Genomic DNA, 17,418 nt, shown 5'->3' with positions numbered 1-17,418 from the left:
AATTAAGAGCAGGAGGAGGCCATTTGGCCCCTCGAGCCTGCTCCGCCATTCAATGAGATTGCGGCTGCTCTTTGATCTCAACTCCATTTTTCTGTCCTGTCCCCATATCCCTTGGTTCACTTAGTATCCAAAAGTCTCCATGGGCTTTCTGTCGTACCCCGGCCACTGCCCAGCTCCTGGAAAGGAGGGCCGGGAGTGGGGGAGAGGTGGGGGGGGGGGAGGCTGTGTGTGAGAGTCATCCACCAGACCAGCTGGAGATTGTCAATAACAGAAGGGGGCGCGACCACGGAGAGGGCATGGCGGGGGGAATATCATAGAGGGAGCATTCTGTCAAGGGTACGGTGGTGCTGGACCAGTAACCCAGAGGCCTGGAGTAAAGATCCTGAGAACGTGAGCTCGAAATCCCACCATCGCAGTCTGAGAATTTGAATTCCGTTCCGGAAATAAAAATCGGCTAAAGTGCCCGGAAAGCTGTCAGATTGTCACAAAATCCCATCTTGGTTCATTAACGCTCGACTGGGAAGGAAATCTGCCGCCCTCACCCAGTCTGGCCTATATGTGACTCCAGACCCACAGCAATGTGGTTGGCTCTGATGTGGCCAAGCGAGCCACACATTTTGATCAAAATCGCGATTCAAGAAGATGTCCCACCTCCACATTCTTGGGGCAACTCGGGACGAGCAATAAATGGGCGGCACTGCCAGCGATGCCCATAAATTTGAGGGTAAAAAAATGACCCCCCCCCCCCCACAGAAGGGAGAGGGAGTGTCTTGACCATCGAACTACCAGACCACGAAGGCAGGCCCGACAAATGATTGTGTCGGACACGACAGGGCACAAGTAAATCAAGACACGACACAAATCTTTCCTCTCTCTCTCGCACAGCCGTCTCTCTCCGCCCCCGTTCCCGTTCCCCCCCCCCACAACAGTCCAGTCACGACCAGCCCTGGGTAGTCGTCGGGGGTCCCCATGCAGTTGAAGGGTTTCCTTAGAGGCGGAGCGAAGGCAGCTCAGTCTACGGAAACCAGTCAAGCGATCGTCTCTCCCGGGCACCACAGGCTTCAGTTACTAGGTTTAGATTCGGAATATAAGTTAACATGAAGACTATTTAGTTGAGTTGTGGGTGGGCTAGTGAGGTGAGGATTGTCTAGGAATAAAGGAGCTTTGTGTTGTGGAGAACTCCAGTCCAGTGACGGTGGGACTCTACCTGAAAGTGTCACTGCCGCTGACGTAGGCCGAAGCCACGTAAACTGGTTGGCATCTGCCCGAGCCAGCGGATGTCAGTCACCCCCCCTGCGCGACACGTACCACCCGCCTTGCTGTGCCATGGCACCCAATGTGTCGACCCCCTGCGATTCCGGCAGCTCAGGACTCCGCCGGTTTTGCCGCCCGGCCTCCGGGTGAGGAGCGACATGCGGTGCTGTGGTTGCCGGGCCGACCGCTGTCTGTGCCGCCTCTCGGCGCAGGAGGCCCCGCCCACTCCCCAGGGGTCTCCCTCGGTCCCGGGGCAGCGGGGCTCCGGCCCCTCCGTCCCCCCGCCCCGCCGGCATATCCGGCCTGCCGGCGCAGGCTTGCGGCGCCGCGCACCGTCCCGCGCCAAGTCCCGGCGCGGCTGCAGCGTGGAAGGCGCCGGCCCTGCTCCGGGCCTCCTCGGTCGGCACCGGCTCGGCGGCGGCGGCGAATCCCGCGCGGCGGGGAGGAGGGGGCCTCGGTCCGGGAAGAGGACGAGCCGGGGGCCCGAGGCCAGGCTAGTTCTGTCAGTGAGCGAGTCCTCGCGGCTGTCCTGCGCCAGCTCCGAGCCGACCCCGTGCTGGTGCTGGTGCGGGGGCCCCCGGTAGTCCCCGCGGTTCTCCTTGCCGTCGCCGCCTGGCGCTCCGTCGAAGGAGTTGCCCGTCCAGTCGGCGTCGCCGTTGGCCTCCTCCTCCTCCTCGGCCGGCGCGCTCAGGTCCCGCAGGAAGACCACGATGACGGTAATGTTGTCGCTGGAGCCAGCGTCCCGGGCCGAGGCCACCAGCTTGTGGGCCACCATGCTGCTGTCGCCGTTGTTCTCCTTCAGGTGGTCCGCCACCACCTTCACCGCCTCCTCCGGCTCCACCGTGTCGTAGAAGCCATCGCAGGCCAGGATCAGGTAGTCCTCGCTCCCGTCCAGCACCGTCGAGTCGCTGTCCGCCTCGCCACAGATGTACGGCTTGTGCTCCGCGTCCCCTGGGGCAACGGCAGAACCACAGAGTTAGTCCGCGCACACACACCGATCGGCAGCAACCTGCATTCCTCACCCTCGGAGGCCAAGTCACTGAATATATTTAAGAGGGAGATAGATAGATTTCTAGAAACTAAAGGCATCATAGGGTATGAGGGAAATGCAGGAATATGAGATAGAGGATCATATTGAATGGCGGTGCAGACTCGAAAGGCCGAATGGCCTACTACTGCGCCTATTTTCTATGTTTCTATATTACCCCTCCTGCTGACCAGAGAAACCAGAACATAGAAGGCCATTTCGACCCATTATGTCCGTGCCGGCCGACCAAGAGCTATCCAGCCTAATCCCACTTTCCAGCTCTCAGTCCGTAGCCCTGTAGGTTACGGCACTTCAAGTGCATATCCAAGTACTTTTTAAATGCTGTGAGGGTTTCTGCCTCTACCACCCTTTCAGGCAGTGAGTTCCAGACCCCCACCACCCTCTGGGTGAAGAAATTTCCCTTCAAATCCCCTCCAAACCTCCCCCCACAATTACTTTAAATCTATGTCCCCTGGTTATTGACCCCTCTGCCAAGGGAAATAGGTCCATCCTATCCACTCTAGCCAGGCCCCTCATAATTTTATACACTTCAATAAGGTCTTCCCTCAGCCTCCTCTGTTCTAAGGAAAACAAACCCAGCCTATCCAATCTTTCCTCATAGCTAAAATTCTCCAGTCCAGGCAACATCCTCGTAAATCTCCTCTGTGTCCTCTCCAGTGCAATCACATCTTTCCTGTAATGTGGTGGCCAGAACTGCACGCAGTACTCCAGCTGTGGCCTTACTAGAGTTTTATAGACATAAGAAATAGGAGCAGGAGTCAGCCATTCGATCCCTCGAGCCTGCTCCGCCATTCAATAAGATCATGGCTGATCTTCGACCTCAACTCCACTTTCCCCGCCCGATCCCAATATCCCTTGATTCCCCTAGAGTCTAAAAATCTATCGCTCTCCTGTATTTATATAGCGCCTTTAACCCAGTGAAAAGTCCCAAGGCGCTTCACAGGAGAATTCTGAGATTTAAAATTTTGACCCCGAGCCACATAAGTAGAAATTAACGCAGGTGACCAAAAGCTTGGTCAAAGAGGTAAATTTTGAGGAGCGTCTTGAAGGAAGAAAGAGAGTTAGAGAGGCGGAGAGGTTTAGGCAGGGAGTCCCAGAGCTTGGGGCCCAGGCAACAGAAGGTACTTCCACCAATGATTGAGTGGGACATGGTGCGAGTTAGGACATGGGCAACTGAGTTTATGTAGGGTAGAATGTGGGAGGCCAGCCAGGATTCAACGACTGAGCCCTCTGGGGGTAGAGAATTCCAAAGGTTCACAACCCTCTGAGTGAGGAAATTTCTCATCTCAGTCCTAAATGGGACTGTATCCCCTAGTTCTAGACTTTCCAGCCAGTGGGAAACAACCTCTCAGCATCTACCCTGTCAATCACCTCTCATTCTTCTAAACTCCAGAGAATATAGGCCCAATCTACTCAATAGGATGCAGCGGGAAAAATCACACAGTTACTGCAGCATCTGTACCACACAGGTAGGATAGGACTTGCATTTTTTATACAGCTGCCTTTCATGACCTCAGGATGTCCCAAAGCACTTTAGTACCTTTTTGAACTGTTGCAATGTGGGAAACACAGCAGCCAAGTTGCGCATAGCAAGCTCCCACAAACAGCAACGTGATAATGACCAGATCATCTTTTTTAATGATGTTCAAGATAAATATTGGCCAAGGCACAGGGGATAATGCCACTGCTCTTCTTCCATTAGTGCCATGGGATCTTTTACATCCACCTGAGAGCGCCTCGATTTAATGTCTCATCTGAAAGACGGCACCTCTGACAGTGCAGCGCTCCCTCAGTATTGCACTGGAGTGTCAGCCTAGATTTTGTGCTCAAGCTCCTGGAGTGGGACTTGAACCCACAACTTCCTGACTCAGAGGCGAGTGTGCTGCCCACTGAGCCGCAGCTGACGTGTTAATAATAGATCACAAGCTCATTAAAAACCAGCCAGATTTCACGTTTCAATTCTGACACAGCTGATGAAGGACACTGGCCCACTCTGCAGGTTTCTGGCTGTGAAACATTCACAATCAGTCAGTGCTGTTTGTGTCCAAACTTAAAATCACACAGCATCTATGGAACACAGGTGATAATCCCTCGACATAGTTATCAGAATCGCACTGGGGAATCTGATGCCAGCAGACTGGCAGGCTTTCTGCTTTAAATTAAAGTCGGAGAATCCCCACCTTGAGCGGGTCGGGGAATTCCCGCCGGGAACGCTGGTCAGGGAATTCCCGCTGGGAACACTGGTCAGGGAATCCCCGCCGGGAACGCTGGTCGGGGAATCCCCATTGGGAATGCTGGTCGGGGAATGTGCCTTTAAATCTGTACCTTGACCAGGAGGACACAAGATCTTAACACGTCAATGATTTGTGCATGAAACCTAAGGGCAGCGTTCCATGTAGAAGGAATCCTGCTGAAACACTTGTTAACGTGCCACATGCACAACAGAGACTCGCATCTATGGCCTGGTTGAAACTGTGAACTGGAAAGTCCTGTACAATAACCGGACAGGAGCCAGGGATGTGGGGCGAGAATGGGGCCAGTATGCAACGAATGGCCTACACTCTCCCCCCACTGGGTCTCACGGAGTACTGTGCATGGTTCTGGTCTCCATATTACAAGAGGGATATGGAGGCACTGGAGAAATTGCAAGAAGGATTTACACAGATGATATCAGAACTGGGTGGGTATAACCATCGGGAAAGGTTGAACAGCCTGGGGCCCTTCTCTCTAGAAAAGAGACTGAGGGCTGACCTGATCAAGGCCTTTAAGATAATGAAGGGGTTCGATAGGGTAGACATGGAGAAGGTGTCCCCACTTGTGGAGGGAGTCCAGAACTAGGGGTTATCAATATAAAGATAGTCACTAATAAATCCAGTAGGGAATTCAGGAGAAACCTCTTTGCCCAGAGAGGGGTGAGAATGTGGGAGTTGTTACCACAGGGAGTGGTTGAGGCGAATAGTATCGATGCATTTAAGGGGAAGCTGGACAAACACATGATGGGGGAAAGGAATAGAGGGATATGCTGATGGAGAGTGGGAGGAGGCTCGTGTGGAACATAAACACCGGCAGGGATGAGTTGGGCTGAACGCCTCGATTCTGTGTATATAATAAGAGCCTTGCGTCTCCCTGCAGTGGTCACTGTGAGGTTTGGATGGACAACAGAAAAAAGCAGTCGATAAAGGGATTTAAAAACCTCACCGATCGCTCTGGAGACAGAAAGGCTTCCGTTCACTCGCCAGGCCCCGAACCAGACCACGCAGCCGCCCAGCGCCTCGATCCGCTGCTTCTCATCCTGAGGGAGCAAAACAAAAGGGAACAAGTCGGAAAAGTGCATCAACCCAGCCGAGCCGTCTGGTTAAGGCGGCTTGTTGGCCTTTATTGCGAGGGGGGTGGTGTATCAGAATAAGGAAGTCTTGCTACAATTGTACAGGGCCTTGGTGAGGCCACACCTGGAGTACTGTGCACAGTTTTGGTCTCCTTATCCAAGGAAGGATGTACTTGCTTTGGAGGCGGTGTAACAAAGGTTCACTAGATTGATTCCTGGGGTGAAAGGTCGGTCTTATGAGAGATTGAGTAGATTGGGCCTATACTCCCTGGAGTGCAGAAGAATGAGATGATCGCATTGAAACATAAAAGATTCTGAGGGGGATTGACAGGGTAGATGCTGAGAGGATGTTTCCCCCGGCTGGAGAGTCCAGAACGAGGGGTCACAGTCTCAGGATAAGGGGTCGGCCATTTAAGACTGAGATGAGGAGGAATTTCTTCACTCAGCGGGTTGTGAATCTTAGGAACTCTCTGCCCCAGAGGGCTGTGGATGCTCAGTCTCTGAATATATTCAAGTCGAGGGGAATCAAGAGATCGGGTGGGGAAGTGGAGTTGAGGTCTATGATCAGCATGATCTTATTGAATGGCGGAGCAGGCTCGAGAGGCCATATGGCTGACTCCTGTTCCTAGTTCTTATGTTCTTAATCCGGTGACGGTGGGAAGCTTTAACGGGCGGACACTTTTCAACTGGAGCTGTTCCCATGCGGACGGCCCACCATTGGGTAAAGACCCGGGTGAAAACACGTACCCCGGGGGCGTGCTGAGGGGGAACAATTCAGCCCCTGGGATCCGCTTGGTGGGTGATGAAAATTCCACATCGCCAGACACAGAAATCAGAGGGAAAAGGACAACTTCTCTTTCAAAAGCAGCATTCCCAGTACCCAGTTCTTACCTCGATAAGCTAATAATAAATCTTACTTTACCGTGTAATTTATGTCACAACCGTTTCTGCTACAAATTCCTATCTCCCCATTTATTATGGGAACTGCGTATGTAAACATGTGGCGCTGTTAGTACACCTTCCCGCAGTACACCCTCCCACCAGTGGAGACACTACAGTGCCACCTCTGGTGGGAGGGTATAATTACAGCGTGACATGTTTACATAGCGAACGCCCGTTATAAATGGAGATACAGGAATTTATAACAGAGATGTAGAGATGAAGGGCTGGATTTTCGGTCTTCTGCCACCTCGGTTAGCTCCCCGGAGGGGCGGAAAAGGTGGCCAGAATGGTTTCCAGATGAGCAGCCAGCTTGCTGCAGAGCCCCGCCGGGAAATTACTTGCCGGTTTTGTGGGGGCGCGAAGCAGCACCACCGAGGAGTATCGAGTCGCTGTGCAACATCACCGGTTTTGACTAGGCTCCGATTTTGAATTGACGCTGAGCCTCTAGCGCTCCCTAGTGGGAAAGCCTGGAAAAGCAGGCGGTCAGAGCTGTCCCGGCAGCGGTGAATGCCGTAAGTAATGAATGAGGTAAGTGTGATTGTTTTGCGATTTATCCTAATGTTGGGTGGTCAAGGTATTGGGAATGTTTTTTTGTGTTGATTTTTCCTTCTTCAGGCAAACCTCTCTCTCGGGGCGCTCTAAGGCCGGCTCTTCAGCTGGGGTTTTCAGTTATTCAGCCGGCCTAGCGCCCGGAGAGGTGTGCAATGCCTCCCTTAGCACTCCGCCCCACACTCAGGACCCAGCTGGATTTCGTGGCTGAGGACACAAACCATTTCCCAGGCGTAAACTTTACCGCCCCGCCGCCATTACCACCCCAAAATAACCAGAACCGAAAATCAAGCCTTTAAAGTATGACTTAAAATAAGGAGTGAATGATGTCTCGGTGCCCTGATCCAATACCCCTCTGACCCTTATCCCTGCTTCATCTGGCTTTCTTGACACTCCAGAAATTCCCAGAGCCAAAAACTGGACCGTACAGACCTTGGCAACCCAAGCTGGAAAAAAAAATGATTGAAATAATAAGCTGTTGAGACTGGTTGATGGCGGTCGGGGTAGACACACAAGGCAGGTATTCCCGGTGCTGGTTCCCTCTCCAGTTTTATGGTGTAAACGGGGCCTTTCAATGGGGCTCCAGGCCCCGACATCAACCCTACACGGGGTCCACTTCCTCTTGGGAGGCTGACAGGATTTGCAGAGTCTGTTGGCCCGGACACCGGGGACAACACCCTTGGCTCTTCTTCGAAATAGTGGTCATGGGGCCTTTTACATCCACCCGAGGGGGAAGATGGGGTCTCGGTTTAACATCTCATCCTCCGAGAGCGCAGGGCTCCCTCAGTACTGGGGAGAGTCAGCCTGGACTTTTGTCTCTGGGGGGCTGGAACTCACAACTTTCTGACAGAGACAAGAGACAGCGAGCGAGAGAGAGAGAGACAAAGGGAGAGAGAGAGACAAAGAGACAGAGAGAGAGAGAGAGAGAGAGAGAGAGAGACAGAGAAACAGAGAGAGAGAGAGACAGAGACAGAGAGAGAGACAGAGACAGAGACAGAGACAGAGACAGAGACAGAGAGAGAGACAGAGAGAGAGAGAGAGAGAGAGAGACACAGAGAGAGACAGAGAGAGAGAGAGAGAGACAGAGAGAGACAGAGAGACTCACTAAGCCCCGGTGGGTACATGTACAACAATAACTAACCAGCACCATGGTGCCATGGACCAGTTACCTCTCTGTCTGGTTTGTGCGGTTTCATCAGTTCCACAGCCTGACCCCTTCGCACCAGCATCACCTGCGAGTCACCCAGCCAGGCCACGTGCAACATGTTCCCCCGCAGGAAGGTCACAACGCCAGTCGTCCCACATCGCAGGCTCTGGGAGCAATGGAAGAGAGAAGGTCACAGATTTGCATCGCGGGTCTGTGCGTTGTTTTATACCTCCCTGTAACCTCCCTCTCTCTGTCTATTAAGAACTAGTTGGTTTATTAGCAACGGTTTAACAATCACACTACACATTACAGTATAGCCACCAGACTCACAACTGCATACCTCATCGTGGATGACGTAGATCCAACTGGCTGGGGTTTTATTGAGTCTTGTGAACACCACGTGACTGGCTAAGCCACTCACAATGCAACAGCTCTACAACTAATTTAATTAAACTATAAAGCCGAGCACCCCCTTATTAAAGGAGCACTAGAACCGACAAAGTAACAAATAAAACTTTGTGAACCTTAAACGGTCAAATTAAAATTTGGTTGCCGGGGGTGATGATGCACTCCAGTCCCTCCGGTGCCCACCTCTCGCTGAAGGCCGAGAGTGTGCCGGTGAACACCGCGTGCTCCATCTCCAGAAACACCCTGGCTCGGATGTAACCACGGAAGAGAGGCAGGCAGTCGGGCTGAACGACCCCCTCGACCGGCTGATGGCCCCCTTGGAGCAGTCCTATGAGGAGGCCCTCCGACCTGCCCGCTCCCCTCCGCGCAGGGTGCCCAAAGATCAGGAGTGTGGGACTGAAGTGCAACCAGAATTTGAGGAGCAGCCCCTTTAAATAATAGAACAGGGGCTGCAACCTCGTACATTCAATAAAAACATGGAACACGGACTCTTCCAGACCGCAGAAATTGCAGGCGACCTGGGAGTCCGCGAACCAACTTAAAAGCCGATTGCACAGGACTGCTGCATGCACCACCCTCCAGGCCAAGTCCCCAATAAATAAAGGGAGGAATCCCGCGTAGAGTGCCCTCCATCGGGGACCCCCGCCTCCTCCAGATGGCAAGATGTCAACGGCCCTACAAACCCGTGAGCGTACTCACAGGTACAGACCTTCCTGTAGGTAGAGCTCTGAAGGTCATATATTTAAAATCATTTGCAAGGGAACTAGAGGGGAAATGAGGAGAGATTTCTTCACACAGAGGGTTGTTAAGATCTGGAACGCACTGCCTGAAAGGGCGGTGGAATTGGATTCCATGGGAACTTTCAAAATGACATGAACCTGAAGAGGACGAATTTGCAGGGCTATGGGGAAAGAGCAGTGGGGTGGGACTAATTGGATCACTCTGTCAAAGAGCTGGCACAGGCACGATGGGTCGGCCATTTAGGACAGAGATGAGGAGAAACTTCTTCACTCAGAGGGTGGTGAATTTTTGGAATTCACTGCCCCAGAGGGCTGTGGAGGCTCAGCCTTTGAATACATTCAAGACAGAGATGGATAGATTTTTGGATATTAAGGGAATCCAGGGATATGGGGATAGTGCAGGAAAGTGGAGTTGGGGTTGAAGATCAGCCATGATCTCATTGAATGGCAGAGCAGGTTCGAGGGGCCGAATAGCCGACTCCTGCTCCTAATTCTTATGATGGGCCAAATGGCGTCCTCCTGTGCTGCCAGATTCAATGTAGCCCAGGGTGCACCATCCACAATTTCCTGGTTGTCAAAGTGATTGACCGGTGGAGCTCGCAAGTCTACAACTTGGTTGGCTCACTGCACCAACCAATTGGCTGAGGTGTAGGGAAGTGGTGACTCGGATATGACATGGAGCCCCCAGGTTCCAGCAACACTCAACATCGGGTTCGCAGTGGTACAGCGGGTGTGTCCTCAGCGTCTCTCTCGCCTGGGGGAGGGGGGGAATAAAATCATCTGGAGGGTGCTGAGCGGGGTGGGGATTAAGGTAAAGGACCTCCCGGTCTCACAGCTGAACCCAAAGTCTAATGTTCGGTCACCGGGAGTTGGACACTGCAATATATTTGCTTTATGGGTTCTTTGTTTAAGAATTCATAGCAACACATTGCCATGAAGAAATAGTTGGTTTATTAGCAAAAGGTTTAACAATCACACTACACATTACCAGTTCATCCACCAGGCTCACAACCACCTGCCTCATCGTGGATCCCCCGAACCCAACTGGCCGGGGTTTTATTGAGTCTTGTGAACATCATGTGACTGGCTGAGCCACTCACAGCTCAACAGCCCCACAAACCCGTGAGCATGCTCACAAGGTGCCTGCATTACACTCACGAACCTCTCTGGCAGCCTTCTGAACAAAACGCTCATCGGTGACACGGAAGGCCCGACACAAGGCCTCGGCGGGGTCGTGCTGGAAGATCTCCTCTCGGGCCAGGTTCACGTGGAGGTGGATGGAGGCATAGATCGCAGCGTCCACCCCTCCGTGTCCGTCAAACACGGCGAAGTACGACTGTTCCTCCTGGTCCTGGTGGGAGAGGGGGCGAAGGTTACGGAAAGGGAAGGAAAGAAAAGAAAGAATTGCATTTCCGTAGCATCTTTCATGACCACCCGATGTCCCAGGTCGTGGGTTCGAGTCCCACTCCAGGGACTTGAGCACAAAAATCTAGGCTGACACTCCCAGTGCAGTGCTGAGAGAGCACCGCACTGTCGGAGGTGCCGTCTTTCGGATGAGACGTTAAACTGAGGCCCCGTCTGCTCTCTCAGGCGGACGTAAAAGATCCCACTGCACTATTTCAAAGAAGAGCAGGGGAGTTATCCCCGGTGTCCTGGGCCAATATTTATCCCTCAATCAACATCACTAAAAAATAGGTTATCTGGTCATTATCACATTGCTGTTTGTGGGAGCTTGCTGTGTGCAAATTGGTTGCCGTGTTTCCCACATTAGTGACTACACTCCAAAAAGTATTTCATTGGCTGTAAAGCGCTTTGGGACGGCCGGTGGTTGTGAAAGGCGCTATATAAATGCAAGTCTTTTTTTAATTTAAAGCACTTTACAGCCAATGAGGTGGGTGAGGAGGCGAATGTAATCTTGTTGTACTTTTCCCCATTGGAGCCTGAGGCCCAACGAGGCTCACTGCAAAGGCAGGCCTACGGGGCGGGCATGATGGGCGAGTCGAATGGCCTTTCCTCCATCTGCCATTCCATGTCCTTCCCTCTGTCCGAGTACCTCGGTGTCTAATAATCTCAGCGGTAACTTTGGGGGCAGATTACTGGAGAGAACGGTCTCGGAATCTCGCTTCAGTGCAGACCAGAAGCGAGACTGTGTGTTACACGTCGTCCTATCAGAACTCGGCCAATCCTAACCAAGCGGCAGGGCGTACAATCTAGATGAAGCGGCTGGGTGGGGTTGGTGGGTGGCACTGGCTCGGTTAGATGCTGGCTCTGAGCTGGTCTGTGGCAAGGCTGAGAGTTCTGGCCTTAAGACAAGGGCAGCAGAGATGGAGAGTCAAAAACAAAGATTTGCGTTTATATAGCGCCTTTCACAACCACCGGACGTCTCAATGCGCTTTGCAGCCAATGAAGTACTTTTGGAATGTAGTCACTGTTGTAATGTGGGAAACGCGGCGCCAACATGCGCACAGCAAGCTCCCACACACAGCAATGTGATAATGTGAGAATCTGTTTTAGTGATGTTGATTGAGGGATAAACATTGGCCCCAGGACACCGCGGATAACTCCCCTGCTCTTCTTTAAAATAGTGCCATGGGATCGTTTACATTTACCTCAAGAGAGCAGACGGGGCCTCGGTTTAACGTCTTCTCCAAAAGACGGCGCCTCCGACAGTACGGCACACCCTCAGCACTGCACTGGGAGTGTCAGCCTAGATTTATGTGCTCAAGTCCCTGGAGTGGGACTTGAACCTACGACCCTCTGACTCAGGTGAGTGCGCTGCCCACTGAGCCACGGCTGACACTGGAAATGACAGAAGAATTTTAGGGACAGAGAGATGAGCATTTAGGCTAAAGGCGGGGGGAGGTCCTTCTAACTTCAGGCGATGGTGTAACACGGATGATAACCAATTGTCCGCCTGATACGCATCCCGCCTGACTTTACTCTCCATTAAAATGACCCCCAAGCGAGCCTATCCTTTACAGATTGCTCTCCACCCATCGATCTGCCTTCTGAGCAAGTCCCTCACTCTCCACATTCACGACTGAAGTGACAGAGGGTGTACAGGCCGTTGGGCCCAACCGGTCCGTGCCGATGTTTGCGCTCCACACCACCCTCCTCCCACACCGCCTCTACTTCACCGCAGCCTATCTGCACATTGCCGTCGGTGCTTTTCCGGAATTAACCGTGAACCGCTAGTTCTGGGAGCTGCTGCTCACACATTTATTTTACTGTTTGCGGGTTAAAATGAGCAATATATTTCCCGCAGGGCGTGCCGGCCAATCAGAAGGGAGACGCACGAGTCTGCCTCGTCGTGAAGCGGTGACAGGACGCTGAGCGCTGGTGTTCAGAGCGTCAGTGCCACAGCAATGGGTGCTCCACGTTCGGGGCAGGCCGTTACTGCTCAGGCACCGGAGTGGGAGTTACAGAGACGGCACGGAGTGAGGGAGAGGAGGCAGTGGGGCTAACGGTGCCTTTCCCACAGTACGCCATTCCTTGGGAGCAGTTGACAGAAAGCACCAGTCGGCCACCACTCTATCAAATGTTTCTTTTTTATTTATTCGTTCACGGGATGCGGGCGTCGCTGGCAAGGCCGGCATTTATTGCCCATCTCCTAATTGCCCTCGAGAAGGTGGTGGTGAGCCGCCTTCTCGATCCGCTGCAGTCCGTGTGGTGAAGGTGCTCCCACAGTGCTTAGTCTGGGTTTGGGTACAACGGAGTGGCTCGCTGGGCCAGTTCAGAGGGGTGGTTAAGAGTCAATCACATTGCTGTGGGTCTGGAGTCACGTACAGGCCTCACCATTGGCTGCCTGACGAGCAAGGCCCTCACAATGCACAGCCCAAGGAGGTCTCTGGCGAGCAGCCTGAGGGGTAAGAAATTGGGGCGCATTTTCACCTCCCGTTAGGCGCCGCTAACGACTCCCGATAGATGCGGCGGGAGTTTAGCGGAGGCACTACGGCATTGCGCCCGGAGATCGTGACGTCATCCCTGCGCACATCGCCCCGTTAGCGCTCTGCCGCCTAAATCGGGTCTCGGCCTCTGAGGTTGCGCCAGGCGATGACATCGACCGCTTCACGGGATGCGCACCAAGCGGCCGGCCGCAACCCGGGCGGACGTTAAAGGGGAGGTGGCCGGCTGCTGCAGGAAAAAAAACTCCCGTTTTGCTGACGAGCGGCCCGCAACCTCCCCTTTAAATTTCGCCCCAATTGCGGCCGCTGCTGACAAAAAACTCCCGTGTTGCTTCCCGTTCCGGTGGCGCTTTGGTCGCGGGGTCGATGCCGCGATCGCTCGGTCCGGCGCTCTGCTGATCGGGCAGCCCCCCCCCCCCCCACCGGCCCCCAGGTTCCCAATATACAGAGTATGCAGCTTGGCCCCTTCCCTTTAATTCAGGAACTAGTCCCTCGTACACGGTCCAGTACGGAGTGCTGCTCAGCCGTGCGCCCCACCCTCGCCCCAGGGAGGAAGTGCAGAGAGCACTCCACTTCCTTTCGGGGGCGGTAACCCCAATTTATCGCGAGGGGCGAGGCTTCTGCGCCTGACGCAAGTGTTACTGCCCCCAATCGGGCCGGTACTGAATGTCTAGGCCCAAATCTTCCAACATTCCTCACCTTACCCCTCCTCACCTCGCCTTCCCTTCCCCCTCACCACCACGCGTTCCCTCACCTTCCCACTCAACCTCCCCCTTGCCTCTCCTCTCCCCCACCGCCTCTCCCCTCCTTGCGCACATTCTTCCCTCAGCTCCACTCCTTCATATTCCTTCTTTGCCCCATGCTGTCCCCTCTCCTCGCCTTCCCTTCCCTCTCACCTTTCCACCTTGCCTCCCCCACCGCCTTTGTCTACTCTTCCCCCCCATCACCTTCCCTTCTCCTCAGCCTGGTTGTCTACCTCCCCTTGCCTTACAACCTCCTCACCTTCCACCTGTGCACCCATTGGCGTTCTCCCCCCAGCCTTTGGTTGATTATAGCCCTAGTTTAGTTAGAGATTGATGAGCAGGGAGTCTGTGTGTTAAAACAATTCTGCCCATGCCAGCTGTAGCTGTCAGATCTTTCTATCCATCACCAGAGTTCTCTGCCTCTTATCTGGGTCACTCTCTGTTCTGAATAGGCATCTGAAAAAAAAACGGTAGTGATGGAGACGGCATCTCGATAAAGACACAAGTGTGTCAGCTGTGGATCAGAGCTAACTCTCTCGCCTGAGTCAGACTTTGTGGGTTGAGAACTTGAGCACAAAAATCTAGGCTGACACTCCCAATACAATGCTGAGGGAGTGCTGCACTGTCGGAGGTGCCGTCTTTCGGATGAGACGTTAAACCGAGGTCCCGTCTACTCTCTCAGGTGGACGTAAATGATCCCACGGCCAATATTTTGAAGAAAAGCCGGGGAGTTATCCCCGGTGTCCTGGGCCAATATTTATCCCTCAATCAACATCACAAAAAAAACAAATTATCAGGTCATTATCACATTGCTGTTTGTGGGAGCTTGCTGTGCACAAATTGGCTGCCGCGTTTCCTACGTTACAATAGGGACTACACTCCAAAAGCACTTCAGTGGCTGTGAAACACTGTGAGACGTCCGGTGGTCATGAAAGGTGCTATATAAATGCAAGTCTTTTTTCTTTTCGAGTGCTCAGTCGGGGCTGTATCAGCCACTCACCTCCAGATTGAAGAGCGTATTGAAATCTGGCAGACAGACATGTTTGTCCTCCATCTTCCTGCGCATGTTTTTGATGGCGTGAATGGAAGTTTCGAAATAGGGATGCGTCCTCTGTGTCAACGGCAAGTCCTTCACCCAGCTGCAGCACACCTCGTGGAGTTTGGTGAAGACCATTCGGGAGAGCCTTGTCGAGTCAAACTCTGCAACAGCACAAAGGTCAATCCATTTAACCCGCACCCATACACAATGGAGGAAACACAAGGACATAAGAAATGGGAACAGGAGTCGGCCATACGGTCCCTCGAGCCTTCTCCGCCATTCAATAAGACCATGGCTGATCTTCGACCTCAACTCCACTTTCCTGCCTGCTCCCCGTAACTCTTGACTTCCCTAGAGATCAAGTATCTGTCTATCTCAGCCTTGAATATACTCAATAACCCAGCCTCCACAACTCTCTGGGGCAGAGATTTCCAAAGATTCCCGACCCTCAGAAATTCCTCATCTCCGTCTTAAATGTGCGGCCCCTTATTCTGAAACTATGCCCCCTAGTTCTAGATTCCCCCACGAGGGGAAACATCCTCTCTGCATCTACCCTGGCAAGCCCCCTCAGAATCTTATACGTTTCAATAAGATCACCTCTCATTCTTCTAAACTCCAGTGAGTTATAGGCCCAACCTGCTCAACCTTTCCTCATAAGGCAACCCCTTGGTCCCAGGAATCAAACTAGTGATTTTTCTCTGAACTGCATCCAATGCAAGTATATCCCTCCTTAAATAAGGAGACCAAAACTGTACGTGGTACTCCAGGTGTGGTCTCACCAAGAGCTGTTGCAGGATTTCCCTACTTTTATACTCCATCCCCCTTGTAATAAAAAACAACATTCCATTTGAATTTTTCTCCAATTGAATATTGATTGGGAAGACCAAAGCCATTGTTTTCAGTCCCTGCCACAAACTCCATTCCCTAGCCACTGACTCCATCCCTCTCCCCAACTTCTATCTGAGGCTGAACCAGACTGTTTGCAACCTGGGTGTCATATTTGACCCTGAAATGAGCTTTCGACCACATATCCACAGCATAACTAAGACCATCTATTTCCACCTCCGTAACATCGCCCATCTCTGCCCTTGCCTCAGTTCATCCGCTGCTGAAGCCCCCATCCATGCCTTTGTTACCTCTAGACCTGACTCTTCCATCGCACCCCTGGCTGGCCTCCCACATTCTATCCTACGTAAACTAGATCAAAAACTCAGCTGCCCAGTGTCCTAACTCGCACCAAGTCCCGCTCACCCATCACCCCTGTGCTTGCTAACCTACATTGGCTCCCGGTTAAGCAATGCCTCGATTTCAAAATTCTCATCCTTGTTTTCACATCTCTCCATGGCCTCGCCGCCCCCCCCCCCCTCCCGGGATGTCTGCGCTCCTCTAATTCTGTCCACTTGAGCATCCCTGATTATAATCGCTCCACCATTGATGGCCGTGCCTTCTGTTGCCTGGGCCCCAAGCTCTGGAACTCCCTCCCTAAACCTCTCCGCCTCTCTACCCTCCTTAAAGGTGCTTCTTAAATCTACCTCTATGACCAAACTATTGGTCACAATTTATTTTTCTCATAATACTCCTGTGAAGCGCCTTGGGACGTTTGACTAGTTAAAGGTGCTATATAAATATAAGTTGTTGTTGTTGCCTACCTAATTACTTGTGTACCATATATGCTAACCTTTTGTGTTTCATGTACGAGGACACCCAGGTTTGCCTCATCACCGGGGGGCAGGGGAGGGTCAGTAAATCGGTCCTAGTGTCCCATCCTGAGCGCGACCCAGCGACTCTGCCCCGTGGCTGAGACATCCGAGCGACGACTCGAGTTGCCAGCCCTCCAGGACTGGCCTGGAGTCTCCAGGAATTGAAGATTAATCTCCTGGACACTCACCGCGAGCAAAACCCAGGAGAATAATCATCATCGGAGAATTATACATTGTGGGCTTTTTTAAATTTCTTTGAACACTTTTGTTTATTAGTTATAAAAATATCGGATGTGGGGGGAAAAAAATGTCTGTCTGACTGACTGAAAAATCAGGTAATGAAGAGTCGACTCGCTGCCCAATTGGTCGAGGGAAGGCGGGGCACTTCGAGGATGGGTGAGTGGGACGACCAATGGCGGGAGTGCAGCAGCAGGTCATGTGACGACACCTCCAGGAATATGTCCAACCAGAGTTGGCGACACTAGCAAGGACAGGATCGGGCTGAGCTGTGACGGCTGCCACAGTCGAATAGCCTGCGGACGCTCACTGCCTTAGGCTCCCGCAAGAATAGCCACCTGGGTGAGGACCCGATTTGAGGGGCGGAGTGAGGGAGTGTCT

At 52.8% G+C, this 17,418-nt stretch overlaps 1 protein-coding gene across 1 annotated transcript in view; it reads right to left on the bottom strand.

Moving 5' to 3' along the window:
* Positions 1-1,216: 1,216 nt before the first annotated feature.
* Positions 1,217-17,418, bottom strand: part of ppm1e (protein phosphatase, Mg2+/Mn2+ dependent, 1E) — a 114,280-nt gene continuing 98,078 nt past the window's right edge. Inside the window, exons 3-7 of the mRNA XM_070858003.1 lie at positions 15,062-15,261; positions 10,576-10,764; positions 8,288-8,431; positions 5,501-5,594; positions 1,217-2,205 (exon numbers count right to left, since the gene is read on the bottom strand). Of these exons, the coding sequence (XP_070714104.1) occupies positions 1,217-2,205; positions 5,501-5,594; positions 8,288-8,431; positions 10,576-10,764; positions 15,062-15,261 (1,616 nt within the window). The remainder of the gene's footprint in view (positions 2,206-5,500; positions 5,595-8,287; positions 8,432-10,575; positions 10,765-15,061; positions 15,262-17,418) is intronic.

Source organism: Pristiophorus japonicus, chromosome 16 (genome assembly GCF_044704955.1).
Source record: "Pristiophorus japonicus isolate sPriJap1 chromosome 16, sPriJap1.hap1, whole genome shotgun sequence".
Lineage (NCBI taxonomy): Eukaryota > Metazoa > Chordata > Chondrichthyes > Pristiophoridae > Pristiophorus > Pristiophorus japonicus.
This window is presented reverse-complemented; position numbering and strand designations above follow the sequence as displayed.